Below are 20,281 nucleotides of genomic sequence, written 5' to 3' on the forward strand. Positions count from 1 at the left end.
AATGTTCGCGACATCTACTGAAACATTCCGTTACTGTTGACCTTGTAACGCTGCCACCAGGTCCAGCATCGCACGAGACAGCTTTTGTATGGCTAGGTCAAAATGTTTTTGAACCTATTTTGTTTATTTTCTGCCACAAATAACCAGGACACATTATTTTCAGCTAAAAGGGCGCTGCAAGTACCAGTTGTGCATTCATTTTTTACCTCAAATGTGCCTAAGGTTTTCTGCCTGCTTAACAATGTTTACAAGTATGAAGTTTGTTTCAAGATTTATTGGTTTGGAAAAGTTTTGCCTACATAAACCTCTCATTCAAGTACTGATTCGAGGGACACATTGACATACCGCCAGACCAAATTTAGGGGTTTAAGTAGCCCAATAAAGACTATCGCATTTCAAAGGAGCAGGCCTAGTGTACTCCAACCAAAGAAAACACAACGCGAGGTAACCGACGTAGCATGGGCCAAGGGAGCGCGCTCTGGCCCTCAGCTGCGTTAGCCGTTAGCTTCGGTAGAAACACTGTCACACCAGCATGAAAAATGATTGTGAAATCAAGATTTGCACTGAGCCCAATACCGAAGTTGACGGCCGAGCGTAGATGTCGTTAGAAGACACGTCCACGCACCAGCCGAAAGAAACGCTTTCACTCTCTCAGCTCCTAAGAATGAGCATAAAGATCGTCTGCAAATTTATTAAGTTTAAAACCTTCCGTCACCTCTTAGTGCATGACAATGTATTTCCCACGCCAGTTACAGCAGCTTCTTTTCTCGATGTTCTAAACCTTTATCGGCTTCGTATCCCAACAGTAATATCTTCAAAATGCAGGAGACCCAACTGATTTTTTATCTTCAGCGGCACCTGGGAAAGAAAAAAAAGCCTTATGAAACAGACAGTACCTGACCAGTGGTTAGCGCATGCAAGAGCGATCTGGTAAATGATTGTTAGGCTTAAAGTAACTTTTAAGCGATATAACCTTAATGCAAGAGGGTACTTAGTTTTGACATAGGAGGAATAAGACGCTGGTCTTATCAGGGAAGACACACGTTGCAGATTACCCTGAAATAATTATGGTTACCCCTTCTACTTGCGGCCGAACTAGAATTTCCTCAGGCTGTGTTTTCTCTCATCGCTATGCAGTTGCACGCAGTGTCGTTTTTACAATCCTTCAAGGAGGTAAAAAATTGGGCTGGTTGGTACACATGCAAACACAGTAAAACAGCGCAAAGGCCGGGACAAGCAAGAACAAGCGGATGAAGCGTTCACTAAAACCAAAGGCCAGGAATAAACACGTAACACACATTTATTTTTAGTAAATATAGAAGGCATGATTCGCCATCCTTGTTGATGCAGAAGTACAACGTATTGACTCTCGAGGCTCGCCGGAAAGTTAGTCGCCTTGGATTTCTTTATAACTGTCTTGTAGGAAAAATTAAATTATTACTTCCTAATTGTATAAAACCTTTAACTTCACGGACAACTAGATATAACCATGAATACTTATTATCGCCAATTTTCGCCAGAACTGACACTCACAAGTACACATTTTTCCCCCGAACTGTGTCTGAATGGAATTTTTCGCAACGAGAGTTTTTTAATCTGCTGATTTTATGGACGAGCTTGAGTCCCACAATGTAAATTTTGATGGTTGAACGTTGCTATAGTCTTCGTGTTGTCTTGATTGTTGTTACTAATCTTCATTATATTGTATGTATACTGTGTAGCTCCTCCGGCCAGGGCCAAAATACTGGCCTGCAGTATCGCTAAATAAATAAAAATAAAAACACACATGATCTTGTTCATCTCGCCTAAGCCTGCAACGAATATCCATTGCTACCTGCCGGGAAACTTGACTGAGAGGAAGCGTTTCTCACTCAGCGTGAGGGAATCGAAAGCTAACTTACCGCAGGCGTCGTGGATGTTGAAGGCCTCCCCAGTCTCTCCATTATTTCGTATACTTGGGCCACTACATCTATCTGCGTATCTTTTCGTATGTCTGCCGCATGTCATTTTCTGGTAAAGTTTTTCTGAATACGCACGCCGAAAGTGAGCACCCCCTTGTGATAGCGGTTCGACACTGCAAATGGTTATCGCGTGGATCCTCGTGGTGCGAACTTGACTGGGGGCGATAATTTCGGAATAATGTTTATTTGCACTGTTTCCCTCTGTTTTCGCCGTATTCAGTAATTGACCAGTTAAATGCTATTATGTGGTACAACCTTCCTGTAAGCTATAATATACATACCTGTGTTTTTTCGACACGCACAAATTGAACTTTGTGCACGGAGTGCAATAGGCACAGCTTGACGGCTTGCATCGCCAACCGCATTCCAATGCAGTTCCTGGGTCCGGCGCCGAAGGGAAGGTACGTGTAGGGGCGAATAGTGGCCTCGTTTTCACTACTGAACCTGAAAGTTTCGAAATAACAACACAAATCACTCAATGACTCAGAGTAAGCCAAATGCAACAAATGTATGTAGGGCGGACAATTTTAAAAGCTAAAAACGCAAGAATACGCAATTAGGAGTCAACAAAAATAAAGCGTATTTAAACATTGAAGCCAGGGCAAAATATATGTATTGTATTGTTGTGGCCCTTTCCTAGAATACGCGAGTGATGCGAACTCGCATAATATTACGCAAACTTGTATTTCTAGAAAAAGCGAATAGCAGTACGTGACAGGTGTGTATGGGTGGCTTCGCCAAAAGGCCAGAGTCAAGAGCCCCTCAGGTAAACCATGGAACAGAAGGTGTTTATAGACACACAGCCGAAAAAAAGAGAAGACTCGGACCCCGCATGCAGTGAGCCTAATTTGGCCGAAATCTTCTTGTCCCTTCATTTCTTTGGTTATCTGCCATCGTCTGACAGCCAGCCAACCAACTACTACTTTCTCCAGCAGTCAGTATTTTGTTCGAAAACTGTCCAGTCACTTTCGCCACAAAACAAATTTACCAGCATGTTTCTTGTAAATCTGTGCCGGACTTGCGCCATCCTTTCGTTTCGTATTCTAGCTGGTTCTATGTACGGTATTGGGTGCGTCTGAGCCACACGAGTCCGCTCGCAACGCACACTTGCAAAATACACATGACCGCGTTCAATATTTCCTAACACTTCAAACAGTTTAAACTATTCCGGTCATTTGTTCTTTAATTCCTCCTGCCTTGACAAGTTCCCCGGTCCCTGCCTGAATTTCATCCACGGGGGTTTGGGATTCATCGTGCTTAGGATTGGTTGGAATAAAAATGAACAAATAGTTATTGCATGTCGTTGCTGAGGGCCAAAAAACGGTTGTAACGTATACATTTGTGATAAGACTTCCAAGCAATACATTTAAGAACACTGAATGTTGTTACAGCACATATGACACCAGGGCGATACAACGAGCTCCTTAGTTCTTAGTATAAATAGATAGAGACAGCATTATACGGTACGGTGGGAAGGAATTAGCCAGCCAGGTCTACGGAGCCGCTGATGGTTCTGATAATGTAGGCCCCCCGTACTCCCATCGCGACCTGTGGCCCTCCTTTTGCAGTAAGGATTCCCTATGCACTACTATTTTTCGGCACTTATCAATACTAAACACGACAAGAAGCGCGACGTTCTGAATGACCAAACACAGAACAGACGTGTTAACCTCAATGTCGTCAGAACCACGAAAGAAATAATAAAAATAGAAACTGGTCATGGCATTTTGAGCAGAATGTGTTCTTACCTCTCTGGATTGAACTTTTCTGGTTCGGGGAAGAACTCCGGGTCACGGTGCATGGAGTAGGCCGGAACACCAATCACGCAACCTTTGGCCACCTTGATTCCCGTTTGACCCAGAACGTAGTCTTGGGTCGCTTCTCGTTCAATTCTAGAAACGGCCAAAAATATAAGCAATAAAGATGCATTACATTAAAGAAGGCATAGCAACACAGGCAATGTAAATAGCAGAAGCCGAATTCAGGTTTCTCGTGTTCGGCTAAATTACACGGTTATGGCGTGATCACAAAAGAAATGGCCGCGTATCTGCTCCTTTCGTTGCAAATGTCGCCGAAAGACGGTAGTCGACTGGCGCCCCTACAAGTAAAGGCGTCACTTATATATATACATATATATATATATATATAGTATAAGTAAAGAGTCGGACACACAGCAGGAACAATAACAAACAAGGTTTACTTACGTAGCGGCAACGGGACTTGCCTTCATCAGAGTAAAGTTACATGATTTTGCTGTCGCAAACATTTCGAACACATTTCTTATATAGGTTTGCAGAAAACTGTGAGAAGGAGCCGAAAATGTTTCGGAAACGGAGAGTGTGCATACAGTCGGGCTACGCCTATGTTACAACAACAAACAAAAAAAAGGGGGGGAGGCGAGAGAGAGAAAAAGGGGTCGTGTTAACAAAGCAGCGTTCAAGGTTGCACCACGACGGGTCAAGGTATGCCGCGCGGGCTGCAAGTTCAGACAATGCGGGAAACTGGACAACCGCGGTTTCAAAAGAAAGGGAAGAGTATACAGCAAGTTATTCAGTGGCTGGGGAGACTGGTTGGGGCGGAAGCGAAGATGGGTGTGCCCACCGCGGATGAAGAGAATAGATAGGGGGCACAAAAGAGCATTTCACAGAAGCTAGCAACTGAACATGAAATAGGTAGGGTCACAAAAGGTTAAACATGAATAGATCACCAAGAGTTAAACATTCTTAAGTGGTGGTGGGAACGAGGCCTCCTCCCCCAGGACAAATGGCATTGTTGAGCCGCATTAGGCTAATAAAGCTGCTGTATTAGGAGAGTTTCTGCGAATTCTGCGAACATATATATATATATATATATATATATATATATATATATATATATTTATATGTATATATTTTGGGGATCGTGACTTTCCCGCGAACCCCTTTCTGGCTAGCTTCCCATCGCGGCCGGCATTGCACAATGCGCCTCGCTAGGGCGACGGGAGCCATACGGGAGGGCGCCAGTGACCGGAGGGTTCGTTGTCGCCAGTGTGGAGGCGTTGACCCTTTTCCCCTCTGCCTTACCCGAGAACCAGTTCTTCCTCGACACTAGCGCCACATAATGGCGAGGTCCTGCGGGTTGTCACATGACGAGAGGATGGCCTCTTGCCTTGGGGATCCGGTAGCGAGCGGACGTTTCGGCGCGCCGGTCCGGCCCTGGGGAACGCGCCACAATGACACGCGTCCGGGCGAGCTCCGGGCGAGCAGCGCTCCGCTGCTCCGGTATGCCATCGGTAAGTCGAAACATCTCGATCTCTAGCGTTGTTTAATGCCTCGCTCCCAATGTAACCGTTATGGCCTACGATTAGTCTGTATGCAGTTTATTTGATTTGCACTTTGCAATAAATGCTGCCATTGATGTTTTGCCCTTGCCGCCGCCTGACTTTGTCTGCCTACGCAAACAACGGACCCGTCCGCAGCCGGCGCTCATATATATATATATAGCAGAACAGAAAAATACGGGACGAGGGACTCGGTAAAGATACATATCAAGGTTGCAGTCGTCATTTCCAGTGCTATTCGGCTTTTTTCGAAATATTTAATAGGGCCGAATGACGTGTGCTTGTCACGTTTCTTTGATACATTGACAAATAAGCGAAAATAAAAGTCGAGAAAAAAATCCGCCGTTTTTCCGGGAGCGGGACTCGAACCCACATCTCCGCATAACCGGTGCGGTGCGTTCGCCATTATGCTATCCCGCAGCGGCTTCTCTCTCGACTTTAGAGCGGGGGTTTATATTTACAAGAGCTCTGAGGCGATCAACTAGCGCCGCCTCTCGACTACCGCGGGAGACGTAGAACGTCTTCTTTCCCAGCGGCCGCCTCGACTTATATTTTCGCTTCTTTATCAATGTATCAAAGAAACGTGACAAGCACACGTCATTCGGCCCTATTAAATATTTCGAAAAAAGCCGGATAGCACTGGCAATGACGACTGCAACCTTGATATATATATATATATATATATATATCAAGGCTTCTCCGAAGCCGAAACGTTAATACATTTTCGTTCGTTACCCTTTAGTCTTCTCTTTCACTGTATATATATATATATATATATATATATATATATATATATATATATATATATATATATATAGTAAGGAAATGAGGGGCTCGTTGTGGAAATACAGAAAGATAGGTCAGCAGTCTACAACGCCAAAGGAGGCATAGGGGTGTGGTTAGGCTCTTTTCTTTTTCACTACGGTTAATGAAGTAAACATTTTTTTTAAATATACAGAAGAAAGAAAGAAAGAAAAACACGCGCCCAGAGTGGGGACCGAACCCACGCCTTTCGATTACATGTCGAATGCCTTACCAATTCGGCTATCTGGGCGACTGTGTTCTCCTTCACTTTCTGGGCTATTTATATTTACTAGAATTGTATCTGACGCTTGAGGGTGGTAGCCAGCGCCACTCTGACTACAGGGGGGAAGGGGACCTTCTTTTCAAACCCCGGGGCGTGACTCAAACGTCTACAGCCTGTCATGAGCGGGTAACTGGCGGGAAGCCCTCTTATGCTACCTAGGCATCAAGGCTGCCAGAACCGAGACCCTCGCTAGGCTTTCGCAGAATAATATAGTAAGGAAATGAGGGGCTCGTTGAGGAAATACAGTAAGATAGGTCAGCAGTCTACAACGCCAAAGGAGGCATAGGGGTGTGGTTAGGCTCTTTCCTTTTTCACTACGGTTAATGAAGTAAACATTTTTTTAAATATACAGAAGAAAGAAAGAAAGAAAAACACGAGCCCAGAGTGGGGACCGAACCCACGCCTTTCGATTACATGTCGAATGCCTTACCAATTCGGCTATCTGGGCGACTGTGTTGACAGGCGTAATATCCGTCACGAAAACACTTTCGTGACTTAAAAAGATGACGGCAGGAGTATGCATGTGTGTGTATCGCATGGTGTATCGCCTCCTGGAAGCGATAATGTGCGTGTGAGAACTTAGACGGCGCGATCGCTCTGTTTTGTGGGCCGCTGGCCCCTGAAGAACATGAAAGGGCGGCACAGCGTCCCAACCGCGCCATCAACACCCTTGGTAGCTGTGGTGGGTTTGATTTATTAAGCTCACATCCCGGCAGGCATAACCCAGCAGTTGACGGAAAGCTTTTGACGGACAGGAGAACACCGGCGACGCGACTTCACGGTGCTTGTAAAAGCGAATGCCTCGCGTGCGAACGAACTCCACTTTGCCTTGTCGTGCCAGGAAGTAACTTGATGTCCATTGCGTGTGTAAAATTGCGGGGAAATGTTTGTGGGTATATTGTGGCACCCAAGATATACAGCTGGAACAGCAGAAAATTGAGGTTTCTAGAGGCGAGTTTTTGAAAATACAATCGCACAGCAAACCTCTACCTGCAACTGCTGAAACTGCGGTGAATTTTCCTTAGATGGGCTCAAAAAAATGTCGTTTGATGCTTTTTTCCAAATGCGTTCATATGTTGATAAACGCATACTTAACATGTCAATATTTTTGGACGTAGATGCGCGCGAGGAAGCTGTCAAGAAAGCCTCTACGCGTTTATTTAACTTTTGTTTACCCTTGCATTACTCGACATTACCATGGACATTGACATGGTAGAGCGCACAACGGTATCTACGATTTTACACGAATGGGTGCCCTCGCATTTCTAGTGCTGATGAAAAAAAAAGCCATTTGCAATATGGAGATAGTTTCAAAGCTGATAGAGATGCACGTTATTGTTCGTGGTCCTTTATGAACACTTACGTACTTGCATGTGCTCGTGCGTGTTATCTGTGACAGCAAAAATATTTGCTCAACGCGCTCCACTTCAACTCGTTTTCTCCGACCTACTGTGTGACAGAATGCAAACTTCAAATTGTGCACGGCCATAAGTTTCAGTTATTTGAGAGTCGTTTTCATTAAAGCCGTAAACGCGAGTCTCCGAATTGTGGCTGAAGTGTATCCATCTGTTTATTGTTGTGCCGGTGCGAAGCGTAAACATTTATGCTCCTTGTGTTTTCGTTTTAAGGCTATCTTTTTATGTTGCCGGCATGGCATTTTTTCACAGCGGTCGCACGCCAGGTAGCGTGGAGGTACGTAAATGCAACTATGGCTGTTCTTTTTCCTCCTCGGATACTATGTGCTTTCTGCTACTGGGCCCAAACATCCGATTCGTGTACTACTTGTATTAGAGAAGTGCCGCTTTGTAAAGTGTTTTAGCATGCATTCTCGCACAACTGGTGGTGGTGGCGGAAAAGCGTATTTATTTGAGCCGACAAAAAAGAAAAGAAAGAAAGGTGGGTGCCCTCTTCTCAGTTCAGAAAGCCGCGAGCGACTGCTGCTGCTCTAGCCCGGGAGATCAGGTGTTCCTGAGTCCCGCGCTGATCGCTGGTCAGCCCGCACTCCCACTGCTCCGGGATGGGGGAAGGAAGAGAGTTCGGCGCATGCCCATACAAGATCGTACGTCGTATTGGGAGTATGGCAGGAAGGGCAGTTGTAAGGGTATGTAGTTGGGGATATATACTGAAGAGTAGGGGTGTTAAAATATGTTTCCGTCTGGAGTCTGCGCCATATTCGGGAGTCGCAAGTGCTGAGGGAGGGAGAGCCGCCTTGTCACAGCGGCGGCTCTGACAAGCACAACTGGTAAGAGGATATTTATTTTGAAATAGAAACTGCGAACGTAACAAAATGCAGTAATCTCTTGTATAGTAATTTTCCTTTTGGTGTTCTCATTGAGCCCTACAGCGATCTGCTGTATATGTTTATTTTGTTCTTTGGAAAAAAGGCCGCCCCCGCAGCCGCCGCTACCACGTGGCCCCACGTTTTTAATTGAAACTGCAGTGCACGAGGTCCATTGGCAGAGACAGAATGAACGCACTTAGAGACAAACAGGGTAACAATGGGACGCTTTTGCGGACGGAGAATATGGACGCGATAATAAAAATTGTGGAACGATTCTACACCAGGCTGGACCAGGGGAAACTATTGAGCCTACAAGCTTAGCTTGTGATGTTCCGCCAGTAACTAAAGAAGTAGAACGGGCCGTTAAGGCCATCAAAAGAGGGAGAGCTGCACACAACGACGGCATAAGCGTAGACCAGTTAAAGGAGGGTGGAGATATAATAATAGAAAAGCTCACTAAGGTATTCTTGGAATTCCGAAGGATTTTAAGAGATTTTAAGGATTTTAAGGGTACACGAAAACAGACCCATCAGCCTACTGTCGCTTGTATACAAGCTACTTACGCAGGTAATTGTTAACCGCACAAACGACAGCCTAGATTTCCAACAACATAGGAAACACGCTGGGTTTAAAAAGGATAGTCCACAACAAATCACAACCATGTCATAAACAAAGTAATAGAAAAATGTGCCGACTAAGCCGCTTTACATGACGTTTATACAGTCAAACCCGAATATAACGAACCCGGATAGAGCGAATTATGCTATATATTGAACAAAAATAAATCAGTTACAAAAATACACGCGAAACACATTCCTTATAACGAACTTCACATCTGATATATCGAACTCGGCGTGCCTAGAATGGCCGCCCAAATGCATGGTCTCGGAGCGGCGATTGAGATTTTGAACGGTCGCGACTTATGAGCAAAGGCCGTGACTGAAACATTGCGCCTCGTATGGAGTGACATGACACCCGACACTTTCCGTAACTGTTTCCGACGCGCGGAACTTATGACGGAACCCGCCCAGTTAGTGAGTCCGGACCAAGGCGGCAGCTCGCCAACTTTCCCGATGCTGTGACGAAAGGAGTGTCCTTCGAAGATTTCCTGCGTGCCGACGACGACGTTGCCGTCACTGTAAGCCCCTCGGACGCGGGCACCGTCAGCAGCACCCTAATTTTCTGATGAAAAGCACCGAGGAGGCAGAGTATGTCGCGAATGAAAGCCATCCGACGCTTAATGAAGTCCTTTCGGCAGTCGATGTCCACCGCCAATGTTTCTTTGATATTGAACGACACGGACTCGAACTGGAGCAAACAATGTCTCGTGTAAAGAATTCTGTGCTAGTTGACGCTGCCAATACGAAAAAGAAAACAAAAATCGCCGCTTTTTTTGGAAGTAGGCAGTTAAGGCGTTAAGGTGGAAAGTAGCTTTATTATTTGCAATAAATTGATAGTTTTGTGTATGGTAATGACATACTTTATTTTGTTCATTTCTGCATGCGGGGATGGTAAGGGGATTCCCGCGTATTGCGAACTCGTAACAATAAATTCGTTATAGGCGGGTTCGGCAATATCGAACTATTGAATATATCGAACTAATCGTGACGCATATAGCAGTTCGCTATAACCGGGTTTGACTGTAGCTATATGACAAAGCGCTTGATTCAGTAAACACCACCACAGTGATTCCTTAAAGGAATAAGGAAGTGAGAAGACCGACCTACGACTGCTAGACGACATATATATATGATGAATGCACGGGCAGGATAATCTTTCACAAGCAAAACGAAAAATTCCCAATTCAAAAGAGAGTGCGGCAAGGATATTCATCTCGACAAAACTTGTTCACGGCATGTCTGGAGAGTGTAGTAAGAAACCTTGACTGGGAAAACTTAGGTTTACGAATAAACAGGGAATACCTGAGACATGAGGGAACTCTCTGTCGTCTTGAAATCTCAAATAAGTATGATTTGAAGACGACGGAGTGTTGCTCAGTGAATCTTCACCACAACTCCAACAAATGATTCAAGAACTGCCATTATACAGCTTCACCGTGGGCTTAACGATAAATATGAACACATCTAAAGTAATGATAAATAAACAGCTGCACGTGTCCTTTTCAGCACAGGTAACGAAACAATGTAACAAGTAGAAAAATATAACTACCTTGGCCAGATAATCAGTGCTGATACCGAACACGAGAAAGAAATCCGGCGCAGAATAGGAATGGGTTGAGTGTTCTCGGCAAGCAGTCGCAACTAATGAAATGTAAGCTGCCTCATCCCTAAAAATAAAGGCATTCAATCAGTGCGTCCTGCCGGTGACGACATACGGATCGGAAACTTGGCACTTACTAAACAACTAGAAAGCAAATTTAGATCCGCCCAACGTGCCATGAAGTGTATAACGATAGCAGTAACGCTTAGGTACAGGAAACGAGCAAGCTGGATTACGGAGGAAACACACGAGCAGAAGATATCGTAGTTGAAATAAACAACACGAAATGGACTCGGGTTAGTGCTGCAGTACGGCGGAGACGCACGTGAATCGAGGCGGCCGACTTCACGGTTTTTAGGACCGTGGGCCGTGCTCCACGTGAGTTCAAGCAGAACGTGATACCTAGGTAGTGGAACCTTTCTTTGCTATTGCAGCGTGATTTCTCATATGCCGCCAGGAGGTGGTGCAGGCAACATAACAGCAGGCGGCGGTTTTCTGCAGTACATGTAGAATATCATTTGCTACAGAAAAACCAAGCATCCTGGAATTTTTAAATAAAGGAACACTGCAAATATTCCTTCTGTACTAATTTTCTGTGTTATATTTGCGTAATGGCATGTTCTTGTTCAACAAAGGTGACAAGTTTGAACATATTGCCGCGAACCATACATTGGGTTTGTTTATTTGTGTTTTGCTTTTACCGCCCGGCTGCGCCGGTCTGCGTTATCTCTGCGCCAAGGGAAGCGCGTGTTCCATTCTTTCTTTCTGTGCCGCATGTGTTATCTGTTGTGATAGGGAGAGCATTCCGATCTAACGTGAACAGCCCAGAATAATCTTCTTGGATCTACTATGTTCTCGATGCGAATCGACGTTTCGACAACCACGCGCGCCGAAAGATAAAAAGCCTGCAGTGCGGACGCCGGGGCATTCGATTCGACGACACTCGCCTGTGCAAGTCACTTTGTTGACCGCTGCTTCGCCGCCTCTGTATTCTTTTGAGTTGTTAGGGGAGCACAAGTTCGCTCCAATAAACGTATTTCTCATCCAAGACAACTGCTTCGTCCTTGTCTTCGTGACATCTGGTGGAGGTGCTGGGTACGCACCCTTCATGCCCACTACAACCTCTGGAAGCCGCCAAGCCAGTCCAACAAGAGCCAGCCTCCGCGTGCAAGATTTACCACCCGAGTTCGGTCTACTACCGGAGAAGACGAAGAAGAAAGACGTCGCAACCAGCACCATGCTCAACCAAGCCAATCCTCCTGTCGTTCTGCAGCAGCCACGGGAACCGCCATCATTCCGAGGAGCCCCCGCAGAAGACCCAGAAGAATGGTTGGAAAAACTGGAGCGCGTCCGGAAATTCAACAGGTGGGACGACGCAGAAACGTTCCGGCACGTTTTCTTTTACTTGGAATATTCGGCTCGCACTTGGTTCGAGAACCACGAGAGCTCCTTGACAAACTGGGCTCAGTTCAAAAGCGAGTTCACTAAGACCTTCACTACCGTGGTCAGAAAAGAACGCGCAGCGCTTTTACTCGAAACTCGAACGCAGCACCCCAATGAAGGGGTAGTGATCTTTGTTGAGGAGATGAAGAGGTTGTTTCGACGTGCGGATCCGGAGATGACAGAAGAAAAGAAACTAAGGTTTCTCATGCGAGGGGTAAAGCAGGAGCTTTTTGCTTGCCTTGTCCGCAATCCTCCCAAGACGGTGGCCGAATTCGCGTCTGAGGTGGCCATGATGGAGAAGACGCTGGAAGCTCGAACGAGGCAGTACGATCGCCCGGTCAACGTGATGGTTTCCGAGACGATCGGTGCCGGGGCTACAAGCTCCGACACACTGCGTGAAACCATCCGAGCAGTGGTCAGGGAGGAGCTTCGGAAGCTTTTTCCGACGACGCCGCAACCTCAAGTGGCTTCCCTGACTTACGTCATCCGCGAAGAGGTTCAACACGCTTTGGGCACTTCTATGCCATCCGAGGCACCCCGCGAGCCACAGGCGATGACCTATTCTGCGGCTGTTCGTCGACCCCGCCCTGCTCCAACCCGTCTACAAGACGCTCCACTGTACCGCCGTCCACTCTCGCCGCCGTCCCCACTCTCGCCGCCGTCGACCGTACCGCCGTACACAGCCCAAACCCAGACGCCGAGGAAGACTGACGTTTGGCGAACGCCAGATCATCGTCCGCTGTGCTACCATTGCGGGGAGGCCGATCACATCTATCGTCGCTGCCCGTACAGGAGACTCGGACTGCGTGGTTTCTCCGTCGACGCCCCACGCCCCCGACCCGGCCAGCGCCCTACTGAGATCGACGAATACCTGTCCAACACCAACCGAGGACCAGCCCGCTCACACCGATCGCCATCGCCCTACCCATACCAGTCGCCTAACCGCCGTAGCAATGCTGATTTCGCACGTGGAAGGTCCCCCAGCCCACGCGGGGGAAACTAAAAGCAGCAACTTCTGGAGGTGAAGTTGCTCTACGGCGAAATACTGGAAACCCTCCAACGACGCAAGGACGCACCGAAGACAGTGATTCACGACATGCCCTCATCCCGACGACCCGACCCAGCCCTGAGGAGACTCCTGAACACGACGACAGCTACACGGCGCGACGCGTACCCGACCTGACCGAGACGTCCGTTGAGAAGACGACGACAACGACGATGCACAGTGCCCGACCGTCAACACGTACAAGCAGAGATACGACGCCCCGACGAACCCGGAACTCGAGGAAGACTGCATCTGACGTCAAGGTGTCCATCGACGGCTTTGACGTAGTCGCCCTTGTAGACACGGGAGCTGACTATTCGGTAATGAGCGGACCATTTGCGTCTAAAATGAAGAAAGTTATGACCAGATGGGACGGTCCGCATATACGCACAGCAGGAGGCCACCTCGTGACGCCAAGTGGAACGTGCACATCACGCGTCACCATAGACGGCACGACGTACCCTGCCGCGTTCGTCATCTTGCCTAACTGCTCCCGCGACGTAATTCTTGGAATGGACTTTTTGACGGACAACGGCGCAATAATTGATCTGCAGACCAAGTCGATAACTTTTTCCTCCGATCACTCCATGACGCCGGAACCGAACCCCGAACACCGTGCAGCTGTAAGAATAGCCGATGATCATGTCACCCTGCCACCCCGCGCAAGTTTGATGATCACCGTCTACTGTGAAGGTGCTGCTCCTGACGTTGACGCTATCGTGGAGAGTGACCAAAGGTTGCTTCTCGACCGCGGTGTGTCTGTCGCAAGAGGCATTGCGCGCTTGAAGGAACACCAATCCTACATTTCGGTTACTAATTTCACCGTGGAGTACCAGCATTTAAACAAGGGCGCGGCAAATGCATTCCTCGAAGAAACGCAAGAAGCAAGTGACGTGATCGCGGTCGCCGACTTTGAACGCACCCCCGTAGAAACCTTCAAGCTCCCGCAGCCCTTCGACGTGAATCCGGCGCTACCGCAAGAACAACGGAACAAATTATTGGCTTTGCTGCGTCGCTATAGCGAATGTTTTTCGTCGAGCGCAAAACTACGTCAGACCCCTCTAGCGAAGCACCGAATAATAACCGAAGATGGAGCCCGACCTACCCGACAGTCACCGTACCGCGTCTCTTCACACGAACGGGAAGCCATCCGGACTCAAGTCGATGACATGCTCAGCGACGACATTATACAGCCATCGAAAAGCCCGTGGGCTGCGCCCGTCGTACTCGTAAAGAAAAAAGACGGCACATTAAGGTTTTGTGTTGACTACCGGCGACTGAACAAAATCACAAAAAAGGACGTGTACCCCCTCCCCCGAATCGACGACGCCCTCGACCACCTCTGCCACGCGAAGTACTTCTCATCGATGGACCTGAAGACCGGCTACTGGCAAATTGAAGTGGACGAGAGAGACCGAGAGAAGACTGCATTTATAACCCCAGACGGCCTATATGAGTTCAAGGTGATGCCGTTGGGATGTGCACAGCACCAGCGACGTTTCAAAGAGTCATGGACACTGTGCTAGCTGGCCTTAAGTGGCACACCTGCCTCGTATACCTCGACGACGCAGTGGTATTCGCCCGGACTTTCGACGAACACCTTGCAAGGTTGGAGACTGTACTCGAGGCCATTCGTACGTCGGGGTTGACGCTGAAGCCTGAAAAGTGCCGTTTCGCATACGAGGAACTCAAGTTCTTGGGCCACGTCGTCAACGCCGCGGGAGTCCTACCTGACCCCGCAAAAACTTCAGCTATCGCGAACTTCCCTAGGCCGAAAGACAAGAAGGGCGTGCGAAGATTTCTCGGGCTGTGCGCATACTACCGGCGCTTCGTCGCAAACTTCGCACGCATTGCAGAGCCACTCACGCGCTTGACGAAAGACAGCACCCCTTTCAGCTGGGAAAACGACGAAGAAAAAGCATTCTGCGAGCTGCAAAAACGCCTGCAAAGCCCGCCCGTGCTCGCTCATTTCGACGAAAATGCCGAAACGGAAATGCACACGGACGCCAGTGATATAGGCTCGGGTGCCGTCCTTGTCCAAAAGCAAAGCGGCTGCGAAAGGGTAATCGCCTATGCCAGCCGTGGTCTGTCGAAGGAGGAGAAAAACTATTCTGCCTCTGAGAAAGAGTGCCTGGCTATTATATGGGCGATTTCAAAATTTCGCCCATACGTGTATGGAAGGCCATTCAAGGTTGTAACAGACCACCATGCGCTGTGTTGGCTCGCCAATTTGAAGGACCCCTCTGGCCGTCTTGGGCGGTGGAGCTTGCGCCTGCAGGAGTTCGACGTTACAGTCGTTTATAAATCCGGCAGGAAACACTCCGACGCCGACTGCCTGTCCCGCGCCCCCGTCGACCCACCACCACAAGACTCTGATGAAGACAGCGCGTTCTTCGGGATCGTGACGGAGAGCGACCTAGCCGCCCAGCAGCGTGCCGACCCCGACTTACGAGTCATAATCGAGTACCTCGAGGGATGCAACGTTGCCGTTCCTAGGACCTTCAAACGCAGCTTACCAGCATTCAGCCTGAGAAACTCCGTCCTCGTGAAGAAGAATTTCAGCCCCGGAACAAGAGCGAATTACCTTCTCGTCATCCCCGCGGACCTGCGTGACGAAATTTTGGAAGCGTACCACGACGACCCGTCTTCCGAACATCTCGGCACAGCCCGCACTATTGGAAAAATCAAGGCGAGGTACTACTGGCCTGGCCTTACCTCTGACGTCACCCACTACGTCCGGAGCTGCCGTGACTGCCAGCGACGAAAAACGCCGCCGACAAGACCCGCCGCACCTCTACAACCGATCGCCGTCCCATCGAGACCATTTCAACAGATTGGAATGGAACTTTTAGGCCCGTTCCCTACGTCACGATCACAGAACAAGTGGATTGTCGTAGCGACAGACTACATGACGTGTTACGCAGAGACCGCCGCTCTTCCGAGGGGGACTGCACAAGTGGCAAAGTTATTTATAAGCCAAGTTTTGCTGCGACATGGAGCCCCGGAAGTCCTAATCACAGACCGCGGAACGGCATTTACTGCGGAGTTGATGCAAGAAGTATTACGCTACAGCAACACGGATCACCGAAGAACGACGGCGTACCACCCCCAAACGAACGGACTAACAGAACGTCTGAACAAGATAATCGCAGATATGCTGTCAATGTACGTTGACGTTGAACATAAGACTTGGGACGAAGTGCTCCCGTATGTCACGGTTGCGTACAACACGGCTATCCAGGAGACGGCGCAGCTGACGCCGTTCGAGCTTGTCAACGGTAGAAGGCCGACTACGATGCTCGACGCCATGCTTCCGCACGTAGAAGACGACGACCTCAACTCCGACGTCCACGGATATCTTCAACGTGCGGAGGAGGCCCGCCAGCTCGCTCGAGTTCGTATAACGGACCAGCAGCTGGTGGATGCGGGCCGCTACAACCTCCGACGCCGAGACGCCGGGTACCAACCAGGGGATCGTGTGTGAGTTTGGACTCCCATCCGACGACGCGGACTCAGTGAGAAGCTCCTGCGACGCTATTTCGGACCCTACCAGATTCTACGACGTGTTGGCCAACTTACCTACGAAGTGATCCCTGATGGTGACTCCGGCACATCACGACAACGCAGGCGGCCTGAAGTCGTCCACGTGGTTCGCCTAAAACCTTTCTACGGACGATGACGAACTTTTATTTCCATTTCTTCGGACTGTCGCTTATGTTAGCATCGGGTCGATGCACTCTTAGAGGGGGGGTAATGCCGCGAACCATACATTGGATTTATTTGTGTTTTGCTTTTACCGCCCGGCTGCGCCGGTCTGCGTTATATCTGCGCCAAGGGAAGCGCGTGTTCCATTCTTTCTTTCTGTGCCGCATGTGTTATCTGTTGTGATAGGGAGAGCATTCCGATCTAACGTGAACAGCCCAGAATAATCTTCTTGGATCTACTATGTTCTCGATGCGAATCGACGTTTCGAGAACCACGCGCGCCGAAAGATAAAAAGCCTGCAGTGCGGACGCCGGGGCATTCGATTCGACGACACTCGCCTGTGCAAGTCACTTTGTTGACCGCTGCTTCGCCGCCTCTGTATTCTTTTGAGTTGTTAGGGGGGCACAAGTTCGCTCCAATAAACGTATTTCTCATCCAAGACAACTGCTTCGTCCTTGTCTTCGTGACAATATAAACCGGGCTTAGACGTCTAAATTTTGCAGTGAGTATATAAGACTATTGCGCAGTAAGCATTTTACTTTGGCCGGGTAGCTGAATCGAGTTACAGACAGACAGACGGACAGACAGAAAGACGGACAGACAGACCAAAATTTCTGGGTTTAAGTAGCCCAAGAAAGACTATCGTCTTTAAAAAATTCGGAGGCATAGAGTTGACTCGGGCAGTGCAGGACAGAAGCCGCTGGCGGTCAATGGGAGAGCCCTCCGTCCTGCAGTGGACCTAAATAGGCTGTTTATGATTGCTGATGATGACAGAACCGTTTTAGCTGTTCTGTTTTAGGGACGAAGCTCCTTAGGTCATGGGTCTGTCCATCCCTTGTGTCTCGTGGTACGTGACCGCCGCATGCTTTCGGAGATGTCGCAAAGTGGGCCGCGTTGCACGCGCAAGAACCGGCTGCAACCGGCAGCGCAAACTCGGCACCGGGAGCGCGAGCTTGCCCGTGTTCGCCAACGGAGGCGCGAGCGCACGTGCACTGCGAGGGGGAGATCACGCAAGAAATCACGCCACGAACGCAGGCAGTCGTTCTGGGAGATCGAACGAGACGCAAGGACCTTTGCTCGTTTCCTCTCGTCTTGTTCGGACACAAGTTCGCCCTAAATAAAAGTTCTTTCTTTAGCGTTGTGTCCCATCCTACGTGACAAATTGTGGTGGAGGTGCGGGGTAGTCCTCGATGGCGCGGGGTCTTTCACCAGGTCTGGGCCTGGTAGCATTGACTCCGAAAATAAAAGTTGATTTGTACAATGTACGCACACAGTCTTACGTCTTTCTTAATGATGTAATGGGCGAACTTTCACGGGAGAGTTATGGTTACCGATGATCTCCCCCTCTCGAGCTTCGCCCCACTTATCATCATTCATTCCGTGGATATGGCGTGATTTTTTTTTCGCCTTTACGTATTTGTTACAGAGGCGGCTATCACACTTGCATAAAGGCGGATCTCATTGTCGTATATATATGGCCGAATGTCATGAGACCATTGTCAAAGTTACGACAGAATCAGTCCAATCAGGTAAATTTTTATCATCACCTTTGAAAAGACGCTCTACCGGATAGAATATAATAAATCGTGAATTCGGCTTAACTCTGTTCTTCAACAAGAATATTCTGGTTGTTCGTGTTATAAAGCCTGATTTTGATGCTTTCGTTGCACTTGAAACTCAGGCTTTACGTGTCTAATGTCGCTATCATCAACCCGTAAGCGATGATAAAACTCGGAAACGTTTGTTTTCGCTTCTGCGAGACCTGCCTCAGAATGTATTCTCCAGCTCTGGGTTGCACCGAAGCCGCCAGTCCATAAAGCTAAGTCGCCAGGGAGAATGCGAGAGCGCGCCAAATAGTTGGAACTGCGTTACCACATTCGTCGGGCTAACCCGTCAGTGGCTAAGGTGTTGCGCTGCTGAGCACGAGATCGCGGGTTCGACTCCCGGCCGCGGCCGCCGCATTTCTGATGGAGGCGAAAAGCCAAAAACGCCCGTGTGTACGAGATTTCAGCGCGCGTTAAAGATCCCCAGGTGGTCGAAATTAATCCGGAGCCCTCCACTACGGCGCACCTCATCGCCTGAGTTGCGTCGGCGCGTTAAACACCACAATCAAATCAATCAATCAAACATTCGTCGGGCTGATCGCAAGAGTCGATTTTTCAAACAGGCCTTCTTTTAAATCTTGTCTGAATGCTTTCATCGCATGTATGCGCAGTCGAACAAGAAACCAAAAACAAAATTTCACAAGTTAAACGTCAGAATATTTTGATATTTTGAATAGTACCGGGATAAACATATCATTTCAGGCTTGTATTCTTCTTTCTCTTGTAAAAAAACTAACCCTCCATGTAATCGGCGTAAGAAAAGCACAATACCTGTCAAGTGGAGGATATAGGCGTAGTGTTTCCAGTACAACGCAGTTCAGGTAGTCTAGTTTGAAGACGACGTCAAGGCTGGGTTCGGTTCCCTGGAATAAAATAGGAGCCCCATTGTACGACTGTTTTTTTTTTCAGTGATTTCGTGTATCTTTCGTTAAAAATTAGAGTTAATTGAATGAATAGTAATTGCATACAGAGAAGAGGATAAAAGGGGACGAAACGAAATCAGGAAAGGTGTCTCAAATCAGTTATATTAAGTGTAGAAACGTTCTAATCTCCTCGTAGAAGCAGACGTCGCCGAGGTCCAAATGGCGCGACACCCGCTTTTGGCACGGGGATGTCCGACGAAGTCATTGGAGGCACACAATGGCTTGTGTGAGGACAAGGAAGCTCACTGGTGTTCATTTGCCACGGAATGGCTAGCAAAAATTCGTCCTGGTCCAGGATTCGAACCCGGGACCACTGCTTAACCGGAGCAGCTGTATAGCTGTACAGCTGTATATCCGAGAAAGCTGTATAGCTTTCCTTTGTAGCCGTATGGCTGCATTTAGGTGGATGTAAAACTTTCCTTCACAGAAAATTACTCCACCTTGGGGATTTCCCCTAAATCTGGTCGATTAATGACTGGGAGGGTGGTCGTTCAACCGCTGAAAGAGTTTACGGGGGTCATTCTAACCCGCAGTATTTTACCCCTTGACGAGTACCCCCAAGACCCCAGCCGCGCAATGTCCTGATTTCGCACCAAAATGGCTGATTGGTGCAGCTAGCACATGATGATGTTGGCCTAACAGAATTAAAAAAAAAACGAAAAAATACAATAGAAAAGCAAACCATATAAAACT

General features: G+C 48.2%; 1 protein-coding gene across 1 annotated transcript in view; it reads right to left on the minus strand.

Moving 5' to 3' along the window:
* Window positions 1-656: 656 nt before the first annotated feature.
* Window positions 657-20,281, minus strand: part of LOC144176046 (cytochrome P450 3A24-like) — a 148,008-nt gene continuing 128,383 nt past the window's right edge. Inside the window, exons 12-15 of the mRNA XM_077705166.1 lie at window positions 19,437-19,528; window positions 3,710-3,853; window positions 2,243-2,405; window positions 657-858 (exon numbers count right to left, since the gene is read on the minus strand). Coding sequence (XP_077561292.1) covers window positions 784-858; window positions 2,243-2,405; window positions 3,710-3,853; window positions 19,437-19,528 — 474 coding nt within the window. The 3' untranslated portion in view covers window positions 657-783. The remainder of the gene's footprint in view (window positions 859-2,242; window positions 2,406-3,709; window positions 3,854-19,436; window positions 19,529-20,281) is intronic.

Source organism: Haemaphysalis longicornis, unplaced genomic scaffold, assembly GCF_048455015.1.
Source record: "Haemaphysalis longicornis isolate Haplotype H1 unplaced genomic scaffold, Haemaphysalis longicornis Haplotype H1 scaffold_3, whole genome shotgun sequence".
NCBI classification, from domain to species: Eukaryota; Metazoa; Arthropoda; class Arachnida; order Ixodida; family Ixodidae; genus Haemaphysalis; species Haemaphysalis longicornis.